An 18,308-nucleotide genomic window follows, 5' to 3' on the forward strand; every position below is an offset into this window, starting at 1 on the left:
TGCCTCCTTCAGGAGGCATCCTGGAATGGGGGCTGCTTTCCCTCCAGGCTCTGAAATGCAGAGACTGGGGCCTTGGTGGCTTCCAGATTTGTTTTGTCTGGGTCCACGTGTCTCTTAAGTCAGATCGCAACAGTGAAAGCGTGAGAGTTCCAGTCACAGTGACCCCAGCTCTGGCACCCCCTCCCCTCTGGCATTCTGGAAGTCACTCTGGCATCCAAGCCCACACACCTTCTTACACTGCCAGGACCTCAGGGGTGAATCACTGATTCCTGGACTAAACACAGACTTGGATGCCTCTAAGATCTGTTTGGGTCTCTTGGCTCCACCTCCACCAAGTTGCCTCCTGTACCCTGGACTCGGCTAAGATGTCACATCCTGAGCCCTGGGATTGGGCTTTCTGCATGACTGCTAATGCCAATGCAACCTGAGAATGCAGGGGAGCTAGCTTCTTATGGAGGAAACTTAGCCAGTGGTAAACAAAAGTCTGGAGGGAACTAGAGAATACATTTCCCTCCTCTGTCTCTTGTGGATGACTTTGTGATGTGTGAGCCTTGCAGGCCTTCTAGAGAAGTCCTGGGTGCTAGAAAGCCCTGTCTGCTGCACTTCCTGCTGTGCTCTGTTGCTTGTTGTAAGGAGGTGGCCAGCATTTTGACCCTGCATATCACATTGGTCCCTTCCTCCCTTCCCCTTTTCTCTTCACTCTCATTGCCCTGGGCTTGTAGCTCCTGAATGAAGGGTCTGCACTTAACCCTTGCCTCAGGCTCCACTTTTGGATGTACCTGTGTTAATACAGATTTGAGCACTCCTGGGGCCCTTCCCTAATCATCTTAGCACTCGCTGGTGAGGAATAGGCATCACCCTCCTAATTGCAGGTTGGTCTCCACTGAGTACCTTGTGAAGACCTAGTCACTCCTCTGCCCAGAGCATCTTTGAGCTAGAAAATAATATGTTTCTCCCTCCTGCATACTTTTCTCCAGGCAGAGGCCTGAGGACTCCAATAGTTTCAGGGCTAATAGGCTGAGTTAAGAACTGGGTAAGTGTATTGCTGAGTCCTGGCCAGGACAGTGAGAGGGAGTGTGAGCTGGAAGAGATTCAATGTGAGAGAGACTGAGCTCTGAACTAACCAAACCACTTCTTTTGCTGTTAGGTTAGCGCTCTGGGCATATGAAGCATGGCATGTGGAGTGGGCCTTAAGGGGCCAGAGCCGCTAGCCTTAAGCCCTGTTTACTAGGCTAGGAGGCAGAGTGACTAGGTTACTTCATCTCTTCCAGCATCTCTAACACTCAGTTCTGTTCACCACTGTTCTTTTCTATTCATCACAGGCTCCTCTCTTCATCCAGCTTGGCATGGGTCCAGGGCAGGATCAGTTGGGCAACTAGGAGACTGCTCCCTGGACAGGCTGTGCTCAGAATCCTCCCCGAGTCCTGGGCTTCGTTCTGATGCTGGGAAGATGTACCCAGACCCCTCTGCCTGGACCAATATCCTGCCCTAACCAGTGCACTGACATATTCCCTAACTACTTGGCATCTTAGCCCCAGGCACAGGTCAGGTGGAAGGGGTGGGCAGGTCTCTAACTACAAGTCATCTGCGCTGCCAATACCCCATCCCATGCTCATGGCAGACATCATCAATCAAACATGGCGTTCTTTCCCACTGAGCCAGGAGTTGCCTTCAAAATCCTTCTCACCAACCCTCTACTGGCAGTGTCTACCAATGGGCTGAATTTAGAATTTTGGAAGAAGCCTTTTGTCATGTGGCCAAGGCCTTGCCCTAAGACACTTTCAGACAGAGCCCTTGAATCCATGTGAGCTTCCAGGTGTGGGCAGTACCTCTGGCAGGGCTCGGGGTGCAGGAGCTCTGTCCACACTTCAGTCCCTGCAGCTCCACAGGTTTTTATACTCTGTTGTGCTGACCGTATGGGAAGACCAGCCTTGCAGGTGGCAGTCACTGTAATTGGTTCTGGGAGCTTGTTGGGTTAATGGGAAAGAAATGGCCATTTGCTAAGCCCTGCTCTTCAAGTCCTTTCTCCAGAGATGGGGATGCAGCTTGTGAGCTTTTTTGCGTGGTAAAATGCACGTTCATCTGAGGGTGGGAGCTGGTTTCAGGATACAATTTTAAGCGAAGATGAGACCTAATGAATTGGCACAGGTGGCATTGACCACATCTTGACTTTGATATATGAACAACCCAAATCAAAAACTAAAACTACTCGTATTAAATCCAGTGGGTGGCTCGTGTGTTTTTACATGCTATGTTTCATTACCTCATTGTTTCCTTCTAAAGTTCCAAAAATGACTTCCTGAAAACAGAGACCTTAAGGGAAATGTGCCTTGTCAGTTATAATAGAAGCCCCACAATAAAAGCCAACTGACATTGATTGAGGACTAGCATAATCCAGAAGCCATGTAGCCAAGCGGGGACAATTAAAATGCCTGCACCACAGGACTGCAGTGGGAGTAAATAAGTTTATAGGGGTGAAAGACGTAGAAAAGGCTTGGTACACTGTAAGTGCTCTATGTCCAATAATAGCAATAACAGTAGCAATAATAGTTAATCTTACCATCTTCAGGTGCTTTTGACTTAATCTTTATTAGAATTCAGGCAGAATACTCATTTGTCAGATGAAGAAACTGAGGGTCAGAGACGTCAGACAATGCTCTTCCCATGGCACCGTTTTGCTTTTTGACAAGATAGGGTGCTTTTTAATCAGGCTGAACCATAATGTGTCATGGAAACAGAAGGCCTAAAATACAGTGGTGAGGACCAAAGATTTAGTTATTAGTTACTTAACAAGAGGTCTAGGGATTGGTCAGCAGTTGATTTATGTCATCAAGGATCCAGGCTGTGTAGTTCCATTCTACCTTCCCCAGTATCTGGCTTTCTGTCCTGTGCTTACAGCCTCATTGTCACAGAATGGCTGTGAAGACTCCATGTATCAATTATATCAATGTTCAAGGCAGGAACAAGGGGGAAAGGGTGGGGCCTGTCACATGAGTCCTTTTGTCAATAAAGCAAAAGCCTTATCAGAAGCCCCCTAACAGATTTCTCTTACGCCTTTCACCAAAACTGAGTGTCATGGTTTCTGCTAGAAAACAAAGTTCTGGCTTTCTAGCCTCTGGAGTAGGAGGTGATAAGGGTTAAGGGAGCTGCAGATGGTGCTGGACTAGCCAGACAACAGTGTCTGCTCATGTAGAAATTGAATGTATTTTCCTTCCAGGGCCATGGAATAACGGAGGTGACTGGAATCTAATCATGTCCTCTTCTTTTGGGCAGATGCACGTCTATTCTTTAGGAATGACCCTCTACTGGTCGGCAGGGTTTCATGTTCCGCCAAATCAGGTTTGTAAACAAGACACTCCAGGTCTTGCCAGCCTATGTCTTTGGGTTTATTTAGTGGTTTTCTTCTGACCAAGGACCACGTTTACTGAGGACACATACCGACACTCTCTCCTCCTAGGTCCTAAGCAGGCGCTGCAAACTCATTACACAACTCCTTCCTGCTAGCGCAGAAACAACCTCAGAATCCTACTCAACATAGCACTCCAGACAGCCACAATTTGGGATTGGCAAGCAAGATTGGCCATCTCTGCTCAGAGGAAGTATTAATAGCAAGCTAGAGAATTTTATAGACACTGAAGACACAGATTTACATGTATTTTAAAAAGGCTTTGAAACAGCCCTTCCCAAAGTGAGATGCTTCTCTAAAAAAGGCTTCTATGCTCAACAGATCTGGGTAAACGCTCCCTACAATATCTCCCTCTCAAAGATTTTTAGTCATTTATTAAAGGCTACAAGAAGGCTTAAAGCTTAGAAACTTTTAAACGTTATCTTGGCAAGGCATGGTGGCTCACACCTGTAGTCCCAGCACTTTGGAAGGCTAAGGCGGGCAGATCACTTGAGCTCAAGAGTTAGAGACCAGCCTGGACAACATGGCAAAACAAAATACAAAAATTAGCTGGGTGTGGTGGTGCACGTCTGTAGTCCCAGCTACTCGGGAGGCTAAAGCACGAGAATCACTTAAACCCTGGGGTTTGGGAGGGGAAGGTTGCAGTTAGCGGAGATCGCATCACTGCACTCCAGCCTGGGCAACAGAGCAAAATTCAGTCTCAAAAAAGAAGTACATAAAAATATCCTAACATTTTACACAATTTTCAACTATAGAATATAAATTTTTGTGTACATTTCCATTTGACACTGTAACAATTCCTTAGAGACTGGTGCCATAAGAACACATGCTGGAGAGCCCTTCCCAGCTGACCCGGCCAGACTGGCTCCCTCCCTCCTTCTCCCTTCCTTCCTGCCTTTCTTTCTACTCACCCGTACCTGCTCCAATTCAACATCCGAGTGCTTCCTGGGTGGTTTTTCTAAAACAGAGACTAGCTCACAACCCCTCTAGCATGCAATCTTTTGTAGCACCTCACTCCCCATGGGGTTACCGTCTGGCTTCTCAGTGAGACACACCTGAAGCCTAGAATGGGGTCCCTGCTCCCATCTAGTTCCCCTTTGGCACTCTGCCACAATCAGGTCTGGCTTCCCGGGTGGGTGTCCTGTGTAATAGCACAGGGTCCTGCATGTAGTTCAATGCTCAGCCATCACGGTCTTGGAATTCTTAATAATTTTCAACAAGGGACCCCACACTGCCATTTTCCCCGGGGCGCCTGTCCTGCTCATAAACCCTTTCCATTCAGACACGTGCCAGCTCATCTGCACCTTTGCGCCTTTGCACACAGTTCTCCCTCCACCAGCACCTCACCCCCCACTTTTCTCCTGGTTAACTCTAGTCTGGCCTAAGTCCCTTCCTCTACATTAGTGCCATGGCCTGTGCTTCCCAAGGTCAAAGCCCTTGTCATCCTGAATGGTCTTTGTCTCTTTTAGTGACCGTCTCTCTCATCACCCTGTTTTTTTCCTGAAAGCAGGGACTGTATCTGGTGTGGCTGTGCAGCACCAAGCACAAAAAGAGGCCTCTGATTTGCTGCGAAGGCAGGACAGCAGCTTGGCTGTACAGAGCTAGGTGCTCACAGCTGCTGCTCCCTGGCAAGAAGCAGTAGTGCAGCCTTTGTCTGGAAAGTGGTTTGCGGTGTGCATTGAGCTGGAGGAAAAGTCTGACTTTGAATCTGAATTTGAGACCTTTCTCATATGAATTGTGGTCATTAAAATGCAGGGAGGAAATGCCCATATTTACTAAAAGTACAAAAATTAGCCTGGCCTGATGGTGGGCACCTGTAATCCCAGCTACTTGGGAGGCTGAGGCAGGGAATTGCTTGAACCATGTAGGTGGAGGTTGCAGTGAGCCGAGATTGCGACACTGCACTCCAGCTTGGGTGACAGAGGGAGACACCATCTCAAAAAAAATAATATATGCTTCTGTTTTCTTTTGCTCCATGGGTACATGTGACATAAAGTTCAAGCAACAACGATTGAGCGCTTGTGCTCGCTGCTGGCTGTACCGAAGTGAAGAGGAATAGGCCACAGTCTGTATGTTCCTAGAGCTCACATTCCAGGGGAAAGGCCCAGTGAGACCCCAGAGTAACTGTATACGATGACAAGATGTGCAGGTGAACTTGAGTGAAAGGTGCAGGTGAACCTCTCGTTTGATTTGGGGTGCTTGGCACAGGTGGAAATCCATCTTGTCAAAGCATCTATTTTTCATGGGCATTCCAAGCACATGCCTAGGCAGAAGGGTGATCTGGATTAGGAAGCCACAGATGACACACAACTGATGCGAGGATGATTGCTCTGCACTCGGTGGCCTCAGGGACAGATCTTGTGTCTGTCCTTAAACTCTCCAGAAGGAGCAGGCATCTGCTCTGGTGCTTGTGGGAACAGCAGTTTCCATGTCCCCAAGCCTGCCTGACAAGGTGCTGGCCTCGCAGCAGCAGCTCTGGCTGCTCTCCCTTCTCATCTCACCTGTCTGCTTCCAGCCCCTGCAGCTCCACGAGCCCCTGCACTCCATCCTGCTGACCATGTGCGAAGACCAGCCTCACAGGCGGTGCACATTGCAATCGGTTCTGGAAGCTTGTCGGGTTCATGAGAAAGAAGTGTCTGTCTACCCAGCCCCTGCTGGTCTCCACATCAGAAAGCTGGTTGGCTTGGTTCTGGGCACCATTTCTGAGGTCAGTAGAGAACTGTGCTTTTCAACCAGTAGCTGCTGGTCATGTGTGGCTATTAAAATGTAAATTGGCTAAATTATAATTAACTAACATAAAATAAAACATTATATTCATCTATCACATTTCAAGTGCTCAGTTGCCACTTATAGCAAGTGATGACCCTATTGGATATAGTGAATCTAGAACATTCTTGTCATTGCAGTTCTATTGGGCAGTGCTGGCAAAGACCCTTGGGCAAGCCTCAGTTTCTCACATGGCAAAGACACTTGAGATCTTTGCAAGTGCCTCTGTACATAAAGCAATCATGTTGAGAACCCATGATTCAGTTCTTTTATCAAAATTCATCTCTAGGTTCTGTACAGAAGCCTTCCCTGACCTCGTTTGTGTGGTCCCTGACTGCCCTCCCGGCTGCTGTTTTGTATCTGCGGGGCATCCTTTGTTGTGCTTGTCAAGCTGTATTGCTTGTTGCCCTGTACTCTCCCCAGTGCGCAGCAGGGGGCCTGATGCATAGCAGGCATTTGACTTAGGTTGGATTCTGTCCAAGCTAACCCGGAGACAAGGATTCTTGAGCAAGTTATTTATTGGGGAAATGCTCCTGGGAGAGGGGAGTTTTGGTTGCACAGCTGACAAGCTGCAGGATATATTCTCAGCTGGAGACAGCCCGAGCCCGGCCCCCTGGAGAGCTCTGGTGCAGGAATGGCACCATGGAGTTCGTCCCTCATGAGACCAGGGCAGAGCTGGGATAGGGTGGGTAAGTGCGGTGCCTATGGCACAAAATGCAAGGAAGTTTGTATTTGGGAGGAACCAGAGACAATAGAGACTAGTTGGGTGGTTGCACTTGTCCAGGGACAAGTTGAAGGGTTGAGACCAGGATTAATGAGGGGCCATGTGGATGGAGATTAGGGGACAGCTGGGTGGGACAGTGGCAACAGTCAACCAGAGAAGCCCTCTTCCATCAGAGAAGGCCTCCTTCTTGGATCCCTTCTCTCGTGGCATGGGAGCATGTGGCTCCTATGAATTGAGCCAGAAGATTTGGTGGAAGAAGTGGGCTATATTTATCCAAAAGATATTAAAGTCTACCATCCAGTGGTGTGTCATTGTCCTGGGCTAGATGCTGTGTTGACCTGCAGCATTTCCATCAGGGACCCGCAAAGTAGATGTCAGTCACTTATTCCACATTCACTGGGGCACTGGGCTAGGTGTGTGACGGCGGTGCATAAAGCACACAGCAGTATCGGGGCAGACAGACAAGGAGCACACTCATGGAACATGGTGTAATAGAGCCAGGTGTGAGTGCAGTGATACAGGAAGGTGATCAGAGGGCAGAAGTGGAGACACTTAGAAGTAGAGAGGACGCAGCTCTGGGTCTTAGGGCACAGAGGAGCTTCTGGGGAGACCCTAGCCACGGAGGGAATGGATGAGCGAGAGCACAGATGTGTGTGAATGCGCAAGTCTGGAGTGGGCAGGTGAAGGGCCTTCAGGGTGCATGTGGGGGTGAGTACGGAGCACATTCTGGGTGCCAGAAAACACATCATTAGGTGCTCACCATGTAGGGCAGACAATTCCACACTGATGCAGTCTAACAGCCAGTTTGCATGTGTCTGTAAAATGCCCCCTCCTTATCTTGGGATGTGATGTGTGATGCACTGGACCCCAGGTGGAGAAAAAAGTTGTGGAGGAAAGCTCCTGTGTGCAGCAGAACAGAAGCTACCTGCTCAGGAAAAGGCTGCATGGGACAAGCGGTGAAAGCCCAGCGGCACAGGCCCCAGAGTGTCCGCATCCCTGCAGAGGTGGGTATATACCCTGAGCAGTCCCTGCCTGGGCCGGTGGCACCCACTCTATTGTTTCCTGCCCTGTGGGGGCCACACATCCACATTGTGATGGCAGAGAAAGCCCATGTAAGCACTCTTTCAGGAAGCCCCTGGAGAGAAGGGGCTGAGCTTAAGACCCACCCATGTTCCCGGGAAAGTCTCATTTGGGGACACGACTTAACACAGTTATTTATATCAAATGAAAACTTTAAAAATTACTTCTAACTGCAAGCTGAGAAAATCCAAATTAAAACAAACAACAAGAAAAGAAAAACTTGATTTTTTTTTCAGTTATTATTTTGGGTGTGTAAAAAAGAGTGGTTTTTGGAATAATCTTCAAATCTTCTATTGTCTACTTTTCAACTAAATCTGAACTTTTTTAAAAAAAGTTAATAATATTGTTTGTTGTCTCTAACACAAGGTGCAGTTTTCCATTAGGCTTTATCCTCCCTTATAACCCCCTGTAACTGTCATTTCTGGTTTCTACAAGAGGAAACAGATTCAGAGAGGTTTAGTAATTTCATCAAGGTCACACAGCTAGTAAGTCATGATGCCATTCAGGCTTTGGGAGGCCTGATTAAAGAAAGCTGTGATCTTGGCTTCTGCCCCTTGCCCTCTACCATGCTGTTTGCTTAGTTTCAGAAGGAAGCACGGAGGCCCAGCACTCTCCAGAGCCTCATTGGAACGCCTCACACAGTCACTGCAGCCTCCTCGTTAACCGGTAAGCAGCAGGCCCTGCAGGGTGCTGTGAACTTGATGTGAGACATGGGTGTGGGGGCTACTGTACCCCGTTTTTTCACTGATGATTAAGGAGAAGCCTCTTGCTCCTCCAGAGAATGCCAGCCCTATTTCATTAGCAGATGGAGAAGCCACATTTAAGCAGATCTGAAGCCACGGTGATGAAAGGCCTGGTGGCGGCTGTGCTGTGCTGTCCGGGCGTCCCGCCTCCTCTGGGAGCCATACTCAGGCTGAGTTGCCTGGTGGAGCAGCAACATGCCTCAATACTGTTGCCATTGTCCTTGCCATTGCTGCATAACAAGCAACCACAAAACACGGTGGCCAAAAGCAACCATTATATATTTAGCTTACGATTCTGTGAGTTGGTAATTTAGGCTGTGCTCAGCTGGAAGGTCTTCTAGACTCTGCCAAAAGCCTTCCTGCATCTATAACTATCTGCAGCTCAGCTAGACAGCTTCTCCTGGCGGGTGGATGGCCATTGTCTGGGGAGCTCTGGCTCTCCTCCACCAGCAGGTCAGCCTCGGATTGTTCTCATGACAATGGCAGAACTGAGGGAGGGAGGGAGGGAGGGAGGGGCAGAGAGAGAGAGAGAGAGAGAGAGAGAGAGAGAGAGAGAGAGAGAGAGAGAGAGAAAGGAGAGCGAGGTGCGTAAAACCTCCAGAACTGGCCTTCCACCATTTCTGCATCATTCTGTTGGCCAAGTCAAGCCTAAAGGCCAGCCCCATTTCGAGGAGTAAGAAATAGACTCCATCTGTTAATGGCAGGAGGATGCAAAGTCGGATTGCAAAGGGTACAGATCAAGGAGAAGAATTGTGGAAAATTTTGCAGTTGTCTAACTTAGGATGCTTGAATCAGATCAAAACCTGGATGGGCTCCTATCTTCCTGACCTGGAGCCTTGTTCATTTTAAAGTTTGGGTGATTTATTTATTCACATATTGACTTGTTGAGGGCTGTGACAGTGTCTTGTCATAGTTGATGTCAAACCAACAGCTGGAACCCTGATTGGATTTTGCACAGTTTATCTTGCAATATTTTTTCCTGCCATTTAACACTTCATTTTCCCAATGAAGACACTTTTTATACCCCAATTCCATAAACAATATATTTTATTGTCAAAATATTTTGAACAATATATCAAATTTTAAAGAAGCCAGAACCCCCTGTGATCCCATGACCTGCTGGGTGGTTGCTCTAGACCTGGGGTCCTGGCACCACAGAGAGGCAGAGCCGTGGGGTAGAGAAGTTGACTGTGCCTTACACCTCCAACCCCACCACACCCCAGGGGCGGTGCAGCCTGACTTCTCCAGGCCTCAGCTCCCCCTACTTGAAAAGTGGATGTAACTCCCCCGTAGGTGGGGGGAGAAGGTGACATGCATCAGTGGGTGCACCCTGCCAAGCTGAGCCCCTGTGTGGGTGGCCTTCATGCAATAAAAACCCTTCACCCTTTCTCAACCCCTGTCCAGCACTCTTCCAGGGGCAGATCCCCAGCACCAAGAGGAGGGCCGGAGGCTCAGCTCTGGATCTGTGTACTCGGCAGCAGACAGCTCATGGCCAACAACTCCTTCTCAAAGGGGTTTTCTGCAAAGAAGGAGCAAGGTGAGCAAAAGAAGACTGAAGGGTACTCCTCAAGGAGGCTTGAGCAGGGAACTGCGGGTGGCTGGCACAGAGGCCGAAAATGGGCAGGATCTTTTGGGGGGCAACTTCCCTGGGCTGAGGTTTATAGGATTGGACTAAAACAAACCTGAAATTTGCAACTTAGGACATAGGCATTCGCTGAGTGGCCTCATTGGGGCAGGATCTGTGGGGGACACTGTGTGGGATGTAGGGTTGAAGATGCTGTCTCACACCCCATGGGAAATTTGCAGCCCCTGGTGTGCAGGGCAGTGGCAGAGGTGCTATGTGATTCGAGAGCTGACAGACAGAATGTGTTTGGAAGGGGCCTCCCGCACAGGTGAAAGGCAAGAGCACAGAATTGGGGCTGCAGGGAGGGCTTCTTTAGGGAGGAGAGAGCTGCCCTTCCAGCTGGGTAACCCTATGAGGGTAACAGGGTTAGGGGGAGTGTGCCAGTCTGTCTGTCGGCATTACTTAAAGCCCCTCAACTGAGCTGAGCTCCAAGTAGCCTTAGGATGTCCCCATCCCTATGTAGCCTACGGTTCCCGTACCCCGGCCCAGCCCACACTGCTGTCCTAGGCCCCTCTCTGGCCTCCATGAACTTTGTGGAGAGCATGAAGAGGGCTTCCGAGAAGACTTGTTCACCTCCTTTGGCCTTTCTTTCTTTCTTTTTTTTTTGAGACGGAGTTTCGCTCTTGTTACCCAGGCTGGAGTGCAATGGTGCGATCTCGGCTCACCACAACTTCCGCCTCCTGGGTTCAGGCAATTCTCCTGCCTCAGCCTCCCAAGGAGCTGGGATTACAGGTACACGCCACCATGCCCAGCTAATTTTTTTGTATTTTTAGTAGAGACGGGGTTTCACCATGTTGACCAGGATGGTCTCGATCTCTTGACCTCGTGATCCACCCGCCTCAGCCTCCCAAAGTGCTGGGATTACAGGCGTGAGCCACCGCGCCCGGCTCCTTTGGCCTTTCTTTCTGATCATTCACCAAATATACTTCTATTGGGAACTGTTGCAGGACACAAGTCATCTCTGGGCTAGAATTTTGGCCTCTTGGGACAAGAGTTCTGCTAGGTACTCTTGGGGGCACTATAGAAGCTCCACCCAACCCTATCACTTGCTGGTTATATGACTCAGGTGAGCTTCTCAACCTTTTTTTTTTTTTTTAACAGGTGAGGAGCCTCAATTTCCTCACCTGTAAAATGGGTAGAGAATATTCACCCTGCAGGGTGATAACTGGATCTAGCTAATGATGGGTATTGTAGTATTTCCTGGGTCAAATGTAATCATATATCATGAGAACAAGAGCTGCCCACTAAGCTATTGCTTCAACATCTAGAGCTAGAAAAACAGTTCAGCTTATCTAAATTAAAATTATTTTTGTTTTAAAAACATTTTTATTGCATATATATTTATATATACAATATTTTATACTTTTGATACATACAAAAGCTATAATGCTGTGTGAATTATGAAACTTATAATTCAACCCGAATACCCCCATACCCAATTTAAGAGCTCGAAAGTTGCTGATACCTTATACCTACCTGTGAGACTTCTGTTCCAAGATGTGCAGTTCAGCTGGGGTCTCAGCCCAGGTCAGCCCCATGTCAGCTGAAACCTGTTTCCTGCTGGCTCTGGGGAATGTGTGCTGAAGAGGTGCATCATGGGGGACGCCCAGACCCAAATCCTGTAACCTGTCCTCTTCTTGACCATTTGTGACTGAGGGTTGTCCTCCAGTTTTCCAGGCCGGAGTTTGTCCTGCTGGCTGGAGAGGCCCCCGTGACCCTACATCTGCCGGGATCAGTCGTGGTAACTCCTGGGCCAGACTGGGCGGGGATGGAGGGTGGAGAGGGAAGTGGACAGGTGCAGGAGGCCAATTGTGTCTGAATGGGGTCTCACATGGGGACGTCCCAGTGGCATTCAGTTTCTCCCAGGCACCTGCCAGAACCACCACTGCCTTTCACTACTGCTGTTTGTCCTTCAGCCTGTTAAAGGGCCCCCCGTGGCTTCTCCTGGCCCTCCCAGCCTCAGCTAGGGAATGCTGTGAAACATCTACCATCTAAAATACTGCTGGGCACTATTCTAGGCCCCCATCTATGCCACGAATACAACAAAGTCCTTTTCATGTGGAGATGACATTCTAGAAGGAGGAGGCAAAGACAGACACATAAATATAAAAGAATGCTAGGTAGTGATCTGTCCAAAAAAAAAATGAAGAAGGGAAGAGGATGGAGCTGGAGCATAGCAGGTGGTGGGAAGGAGCGTGTGCTTTTTTAGATGGGAAAGCGGCTCTGGGAAGGCATCTTATGAACAGAGATGGGTTTAAGAGAAGGAGTGAGCCATGTGGGCTTTTCAGGAAGGGTGAATGCTGCATAGCTGTCCCTTCCCTGCCCCAGAGCCTGAGCATATCCCCTGAAGAGCCCCATGCATGGCTGGTCTCACCCTGAACTCCCCAGGCTGTATCTGTCCATGTTCAGGCCCATATCTCTGTTGTGCAGGGCCCAGCTAGGGCCGGAGGCTTCTTAGTCGATGTTGAGTATTTGCATGTGAGCCTTGCCCTTCTCTCTGACCCCCGGGGCCAGAAGCACACACATTGTCAGCTCTGCTCTCTGGGCCTCCTGGAGGCGGGGCTGGAGTGGGGTGTGGCTAAATGGCTCTCTCCTCCTAGGTTCCTGCATCGCCCACCGCTTGTCCTTCCTACACAGAAGAGCACCAGTGAGCCCACCTCTGGCTCATTCCAGCAAAATGCCATTGAATCCCAGCTTCCATGCTCCCCCCTGTCAAGGGGACTTCTGTTGCAGTGCACTGACATCTTTTCCTCCACACCCAAGTCCTGAAAATGTCTAAGCAAACTGGTCAGTGCGAGTGGGATGCCTGCCTGACCGGGGCCTCCAATTCCTGTGCAATGACCACCTGCATCAATTCATGCAGCAAATGCTGACTGGGCACCCACTGTGTGCCTGTCCACCTGCACTGGCACAAAAAGCATGAAGTGGGATGATGATTTTTACACCCCACGTATGCAAGATTGAGTTACCCAAAGCATGAAAATGTTGAATGTAAGGAGGCTGGTGTGTGAGAGATTGGGGGTGTCAGGATGGCTCACTCTGGGGTTCTACAACCTTCTGAGGACACTTCCTATACGGGGCTTGCAGGTCAGAGGGCCATGGCCCCCTCAGGCCAGTCCCACCTCTGCCCATCCCCTTCAAGCCACCTGCCCTCAGCTGAGGGGAAGAAGGGACAATTCACCCAGGGACCCCTTCCTGACATCCCTGTGGTCACATGGCTTAGGTGACTGTAAACTCCTCTACCCACCAGGTGGATGGGCCAGACCTGCTGTGATGGGGGCCAGCTTCCCCCACTCTGCAGGAAGTACCAAGACTCCAGGCTATGGGAACAGTGCTTTGTCCCAGTTCTGTCCGTGGCGGGCATCTTGACCTGCACACCAGGTCTAGGAGCCTATTTGTAATCCTCAGAGTGGCTCTTGAACCCTAGCCTCTAGTAAGATGCCAGAGGGTGTGAGGGTGACCGAGGGCTCCCCCAGTAAAAGACTTTTTGGACCTCTGTCCCTTACCTGGGAAAGGGGAGGCGCCATGTCCGGGGTTTCCTGTGTCACTCTGTTTGTCTGGCTTGGGCTGGAGCATTTGCCCTTGTTGTTTTAGCTCCTCCCATCCTGTCCCCAGGGCCTTCAGTCAGTGTAGCTCCCTATCTCTCCCTCCTAGTGGAGTTCTTAGTACCCACACCCTTTCCTTCTGCTTCCCTGTGGGTGTTGGGAACAAAACAGATTTCCCTTATAGCATGGCTATCCCGTGGGAAACGCTGGCACACAGGCTCACTGCAATGTGAAGAGGCAACACCCTCTGTTCAAAAGTGCCACTATAGGAACTAAAATATTAAACATTTTCCTTTATTCTCCATATGTGCTTTCTCTGTCTCAACATGTCATGGTGTTTTTAGTTTTTATTTGCTCTTTAATGTCACATGCTCTTGGGCATAGGGATATTCACAGGGTAGACAGAGACCCTTGTAGGTACCTGGGGCCCTGCCCTGTGACTTTGCCACACCAGCTGCTGGATCCATATGCCATGTCCCAAGCAGGGTGGAAAAGCCCGAGCTCCTTTCCCATGGCTCTGATGCCCCAGCCCAGACAATCAGTGGTCCCCCAAGGAGTTACACGCTTTGTATGGAGATGCATTTGGCACCTGGTAAGGAGCTGGGTGGGTGAGAGGCTTGTCCCTGCTGAATTGCCCAGGGAAAGAGCTTTGGTGCTGCTGGCCCAGGGTGGGGACAGCCACTGACATGGGTACTCTGACATGCCTTTTGTGCCTGTGCCTGCCTGGGACCCTTCCTCCACCAGCCCCCTGAGGAGGGCATCACTAGGGGGCAGTGAGAGCCATGGCTGCCCTCAGTGGAGGACAGCAGAGGTCTCTGTGTGGGGCAGACAGAGGGGCAGGGGAGGCTGGGCCAGGCCTGGGGATCCAGAAAGCAGAGAAGTTGGCTGCCAGAACCCTCCAGAGAGGAGGGGAGGCAGGACTGCTGAGAGTCCAAGCTTTGTACACACGCTCACTGTCCTGGGGACTTCACTCCAAAAATACACATTCCAAGACACAACTATTAAGAGTTCCCAGAGGGCAGCTTCAGAGCACTGGACTCAAGCAGGGGGTCATACTGGGCAACCCTCTCAAGAAGCAGCTGGGATTCTGCAGGGGAAAGAAGTGGCTAATACCTGCCTCCCAGCCTTCCCTGTCCTCAAAGAGTCACCTTGGGAAGCTTTACAAGATACTGATTTCCCAGGCCTTGTGCCAGACTGATGGAACCATCTTGGGGGTGGCCCCCTCACCTCTCAGATGACTCAGGTGTGCAGCAAGCGTGGGAACCAAGGTGGCATGGAGAGTGCCTGTGTAATCAGCCCTGCCCAGCAGCACGTGGGAAACCCCCTCCCACAGGGTCCTTGGATCTGTTCTGACCCCTGCAGTGTGTAGGCTGCCCCTGGGTGCTAGGAAGGTCAGGGTGTGACCGCAGGCATGGTCTTGATGGCACTAAAGCCACACATGCTAGTGTCTGTCTATGACTAAAGAGAACTTCTCAGGGGAGGTCCAGGCTCACTTTGGGATGTGGGGATACTAAGGAAGAGTCACAGACAAAGGATCCAGAGCCTGACCTGAGAGAACCACAGGAGTTTGCCACATGGGAAAGGAGCAAAAGAGCCCTGGGGACAGTGGGTATTACATGTGCAAAGACACAGGCAGAATGGCCCAGGCAGCTGCAGGGTGATGAACTGTCCAGGGGGCTGAGCCATGGTGACAGTGACCCCGGTGAGGCTGTGGTGGGAGATGAAGAGGCAGAAGGCGGACTCTGGAGGCTCATTGGCTCTGCTGACCCGTTTCTAGAGTCCAGTTAATCCACTTGCTCCAGCTCTGTCTCTTCATTGGATCTACACCCACCCAAATTCGCTCTGAAGTTTATAATTAATTAACCTGTGCTCTGTTGGAGACTGAGAAGACAGTATCAGATTGACAGATTGATCCAGGGCCATATGATTCATTCGTGAGGCCCTGGGTGGTCCTCTTAGGAAGCAGAGCCCAGGGGGCAGCTGCTATTTCTGCAGGGGAAAGGTATCAGTCAGATGGGCCTCCCAACCTGCCTGGTCCCTGCTGAGCCTGGTAGAAGGCTCAGATTTGAGTCCATTTCCTCCCTTACAAACTGTGCAGCCCCTGGGAAAGAGTCTTACCATTTCTGAGCCTGTTTCTCATAGGAATTTTAAATGTACTCATCTCTTAGAGTTGTTTGTCAATTAAATGAGACAATGTGTGTAAAGTGCTTAGTACAGTAACCAGCACACACTAAAGGCTCAATGACTTATAATTATAGTATAATTGATAGTATTGTTGTTTTCAGACCAAAAAAGGGAAATCCTATTTGGCTCTCAGGGACCTCTGTGTGGTCCTGCTGAACGGGCAGCGCCTGGAGGTAAAATGTGATGTGGAGTCAACAGTGGGAGCTGTCTTCACTGCTGTGATGTCCTTTGCCAACCTCGAGGAACTCACCTACTTTGGCTTGGCTTATATGAAAGGTAAGCATCTCTTGGGCAGCTTATAGCTGGCCTGGTGCCTCCGGTAACTCGGGTATCTGGATACCTGAGCTCTGTTTCTTCTGGGAAAACTGTTTGAGACTTGGGTGCCTCCCTTTGTACTTGGAGACATTAGTTAGCATGACAAGAGCTTCAAGTACTCATGGATAAAGTATCAAGCAAGTGCAGAAGATAATCAGGAAATAATGAATGTAGGATGTGGGTTTCTGTGGCTTGCTGAATCTGGTTGATCGATCTCAGTGTACTGAAGTTAGACAAACAAGCAAATGCTAAAAGCATTTCCATCTAACGATGTAGGACTAATGGGAACTCCGTACCCTGACCCCAAGAGCCTAATTAAGATTCTAATCTAGGCCGGGCGCGGTGGCTCAAGTCTGTAATCCCAGCACTTTGGGAGGCCAAGGCGGGTGGATCACGAGGTCAAGAGATCGAGACCATCCTGGTCTACATCGTGAAACCCCGTCTCTACTAAAAATACGAAAAGTTGGCTGGGCATGGTGGCGCGTGCCTGTAATCCCGGCTCCTCGGGAGGCTGAGGCAGGAGAATTGCCTGAACCCAGGAGGCGGAGGTTGTGGTGAGCCGAGATCGCACCATTGCACTCCAACCTGGGTAACAAGAGCGAAACTCCGTCTCAAAAAAAAAAAAAGATTCTAATCTAAATATCCAAGAAAAAGGGTTTCTATGCCCTCTTCCCTCTCTGACATTCCATTAGAGACTCTCTGTTTCTGCTGTCAACCTAAATCATCAGCAGAGAGATACAGGCTCTCCAAAGAATGAGTTTATTTGGGAATTAGCAGGAGACTGCAATCTAGGATCCACATGCTGTAGTGAACTATAGATGCATCTGAGGAGGTCGGGCAAGGGCAAGCCTTTATAGAAAAAAGAGAGAAGTACATGTGAGTTGTTTTGAAACAAAAAGATGATTGGTTCCGAGGGCTTCTTGCAGGAGTTGACATTGGTTCATTAGTGGAAACAGGGTTAGGTAAGGGTTCTGTGTGAGTGGCTAGCTGTCCTTGTGCTGCTGGCTGTCCTTGTGTGACTCATGTTGCAAGCTGTGATTTGGAAAAAAATTGCAGTGGTATTTTTCAGTACAGGCACAGCACATGAATGACCCTCCCTCATGGCTCCCAGGTCCATTTTGGTAGGGTAAAATATAAGTGACTTATTTTGGTATTGATAATGTATTTTCCCTTTCGATCACATTATTGCTCTGAAAGCTCATCTACCGGATCATCCTGTGGTTATGTTCTGATTGTTCCTCAGTGCTGGGATGGATCTGTCCTCGTTGTTCTAGTCCCACGTTGAAGGGGAATGACCAGCAAGTAGGAGCTGATGTCAAAACCTCCTTCAGGTTTATTTAAGCAACACAGAGGTTTGGAAGGAGTGGCTCTGAGGCTAAGTCTGTGTGGAGTTCATTGTTCTGTTTCATACGTGTTGGTTGCCATTTTGAAGCACTAGACCAGCACTGGGCATTTTGATGAACTCTGTGTAGCCCACACATCAGGCAGGAGACTTGTTCCTAGAATTTTACATTGAGCTGTCCAGCTTCAGTTTATAGGGCTCTAAGAACAGAGCAGCTCTTGTTCTTAGTTGAAGAGCCATAGCCAGATACTGGAGGAAACAAGAAGAATTCAGGGTCCAGTTCAGTCTTCAGGTAGATTAGAAACACACAAAAGCAATGAACAGGGCTATAGTCAAATAACAGGTGTAATACAGTTTTCACCTTCCTTCAGCAGCATCATTTCTTCATTTTTACTAAAGATAATCACAGTAAGACAAATTTGTTTGCTAAGTAACTTTAGCCTCATCAAGTTTGGCCTGATTATTTACATAAGTGCCTCAAGAATTGTGATTGACAATGTCGGCTCCTTTGAAGCTTGTTCTGCTAGAACTTTGATAAGAATCTCAGCCTGGAGATTTAAAGTCTCTCAAGGCTAGGTG

General features: G+C 49.3%; 1 protein-coding gene across 11 annotated transcripts in view; it reads left to right on the forward strand.

Annotated features, from left to right (window-relative positions):
* Nucleotides 1–18,308, forward strand: part of FRMPD2 (FERM and PDZ domain containing 2) — a 123,677-nt gene that overhangs the window by 25,459 nt on the left and 79,910 nt on the right. For all 11 annotated transcript variants that reach the window (XM_035267736.3, XM_078343963.1, XM_003734444.5 and 8 more), the window contains 7 exons: nucleotides 3,274–3,339; nucleotides 5,922–6,113; nucleotides 7,768–7,900; nucleotides 8,558–8,642; nucleotides 10,124–10,256; nucleotides 12,013–12,084; nucleotides 16,174–16,348. In XM_035267736.3, the coding sequence (XP_035123627.1) occupies nucleotides 3,274–3,339; nucleotides 5,922–6,113; nucleotides 7,768–7,900; nucleotides 8,558–8,642; nucleotides 10,124–10,256; nucleotides 12,013–12,084; nucleotides 16,174–16,348 (856 nt within the window). The remainder of the gene's footprint in view (nucleotides 1–3,273; nucleotides 3,340–5,921; nucleotides 6,114–7,767; nucleotides 7,901–8,557; nucleotides 8,643–10,123; nucleotides 10,257–12,012; nucleotides 12,085–16,173; nucleotides 16,349–18,308) is intronic.

This window comes from Callithrix jacchus, chromosome 12, assembly GCF_049354715.1.
Source record: "Callithrix jacchus isolate 240 chromosome 12, calJac240_pri, whole genome shotgun sequence".
NCBI classification, from domain to species: domain Eukaryota; kingdom Metazoa; phylum Chordata; class Mammalia; order Primates; family Cebidae; genus Callithrix; species Callithrix jacchus.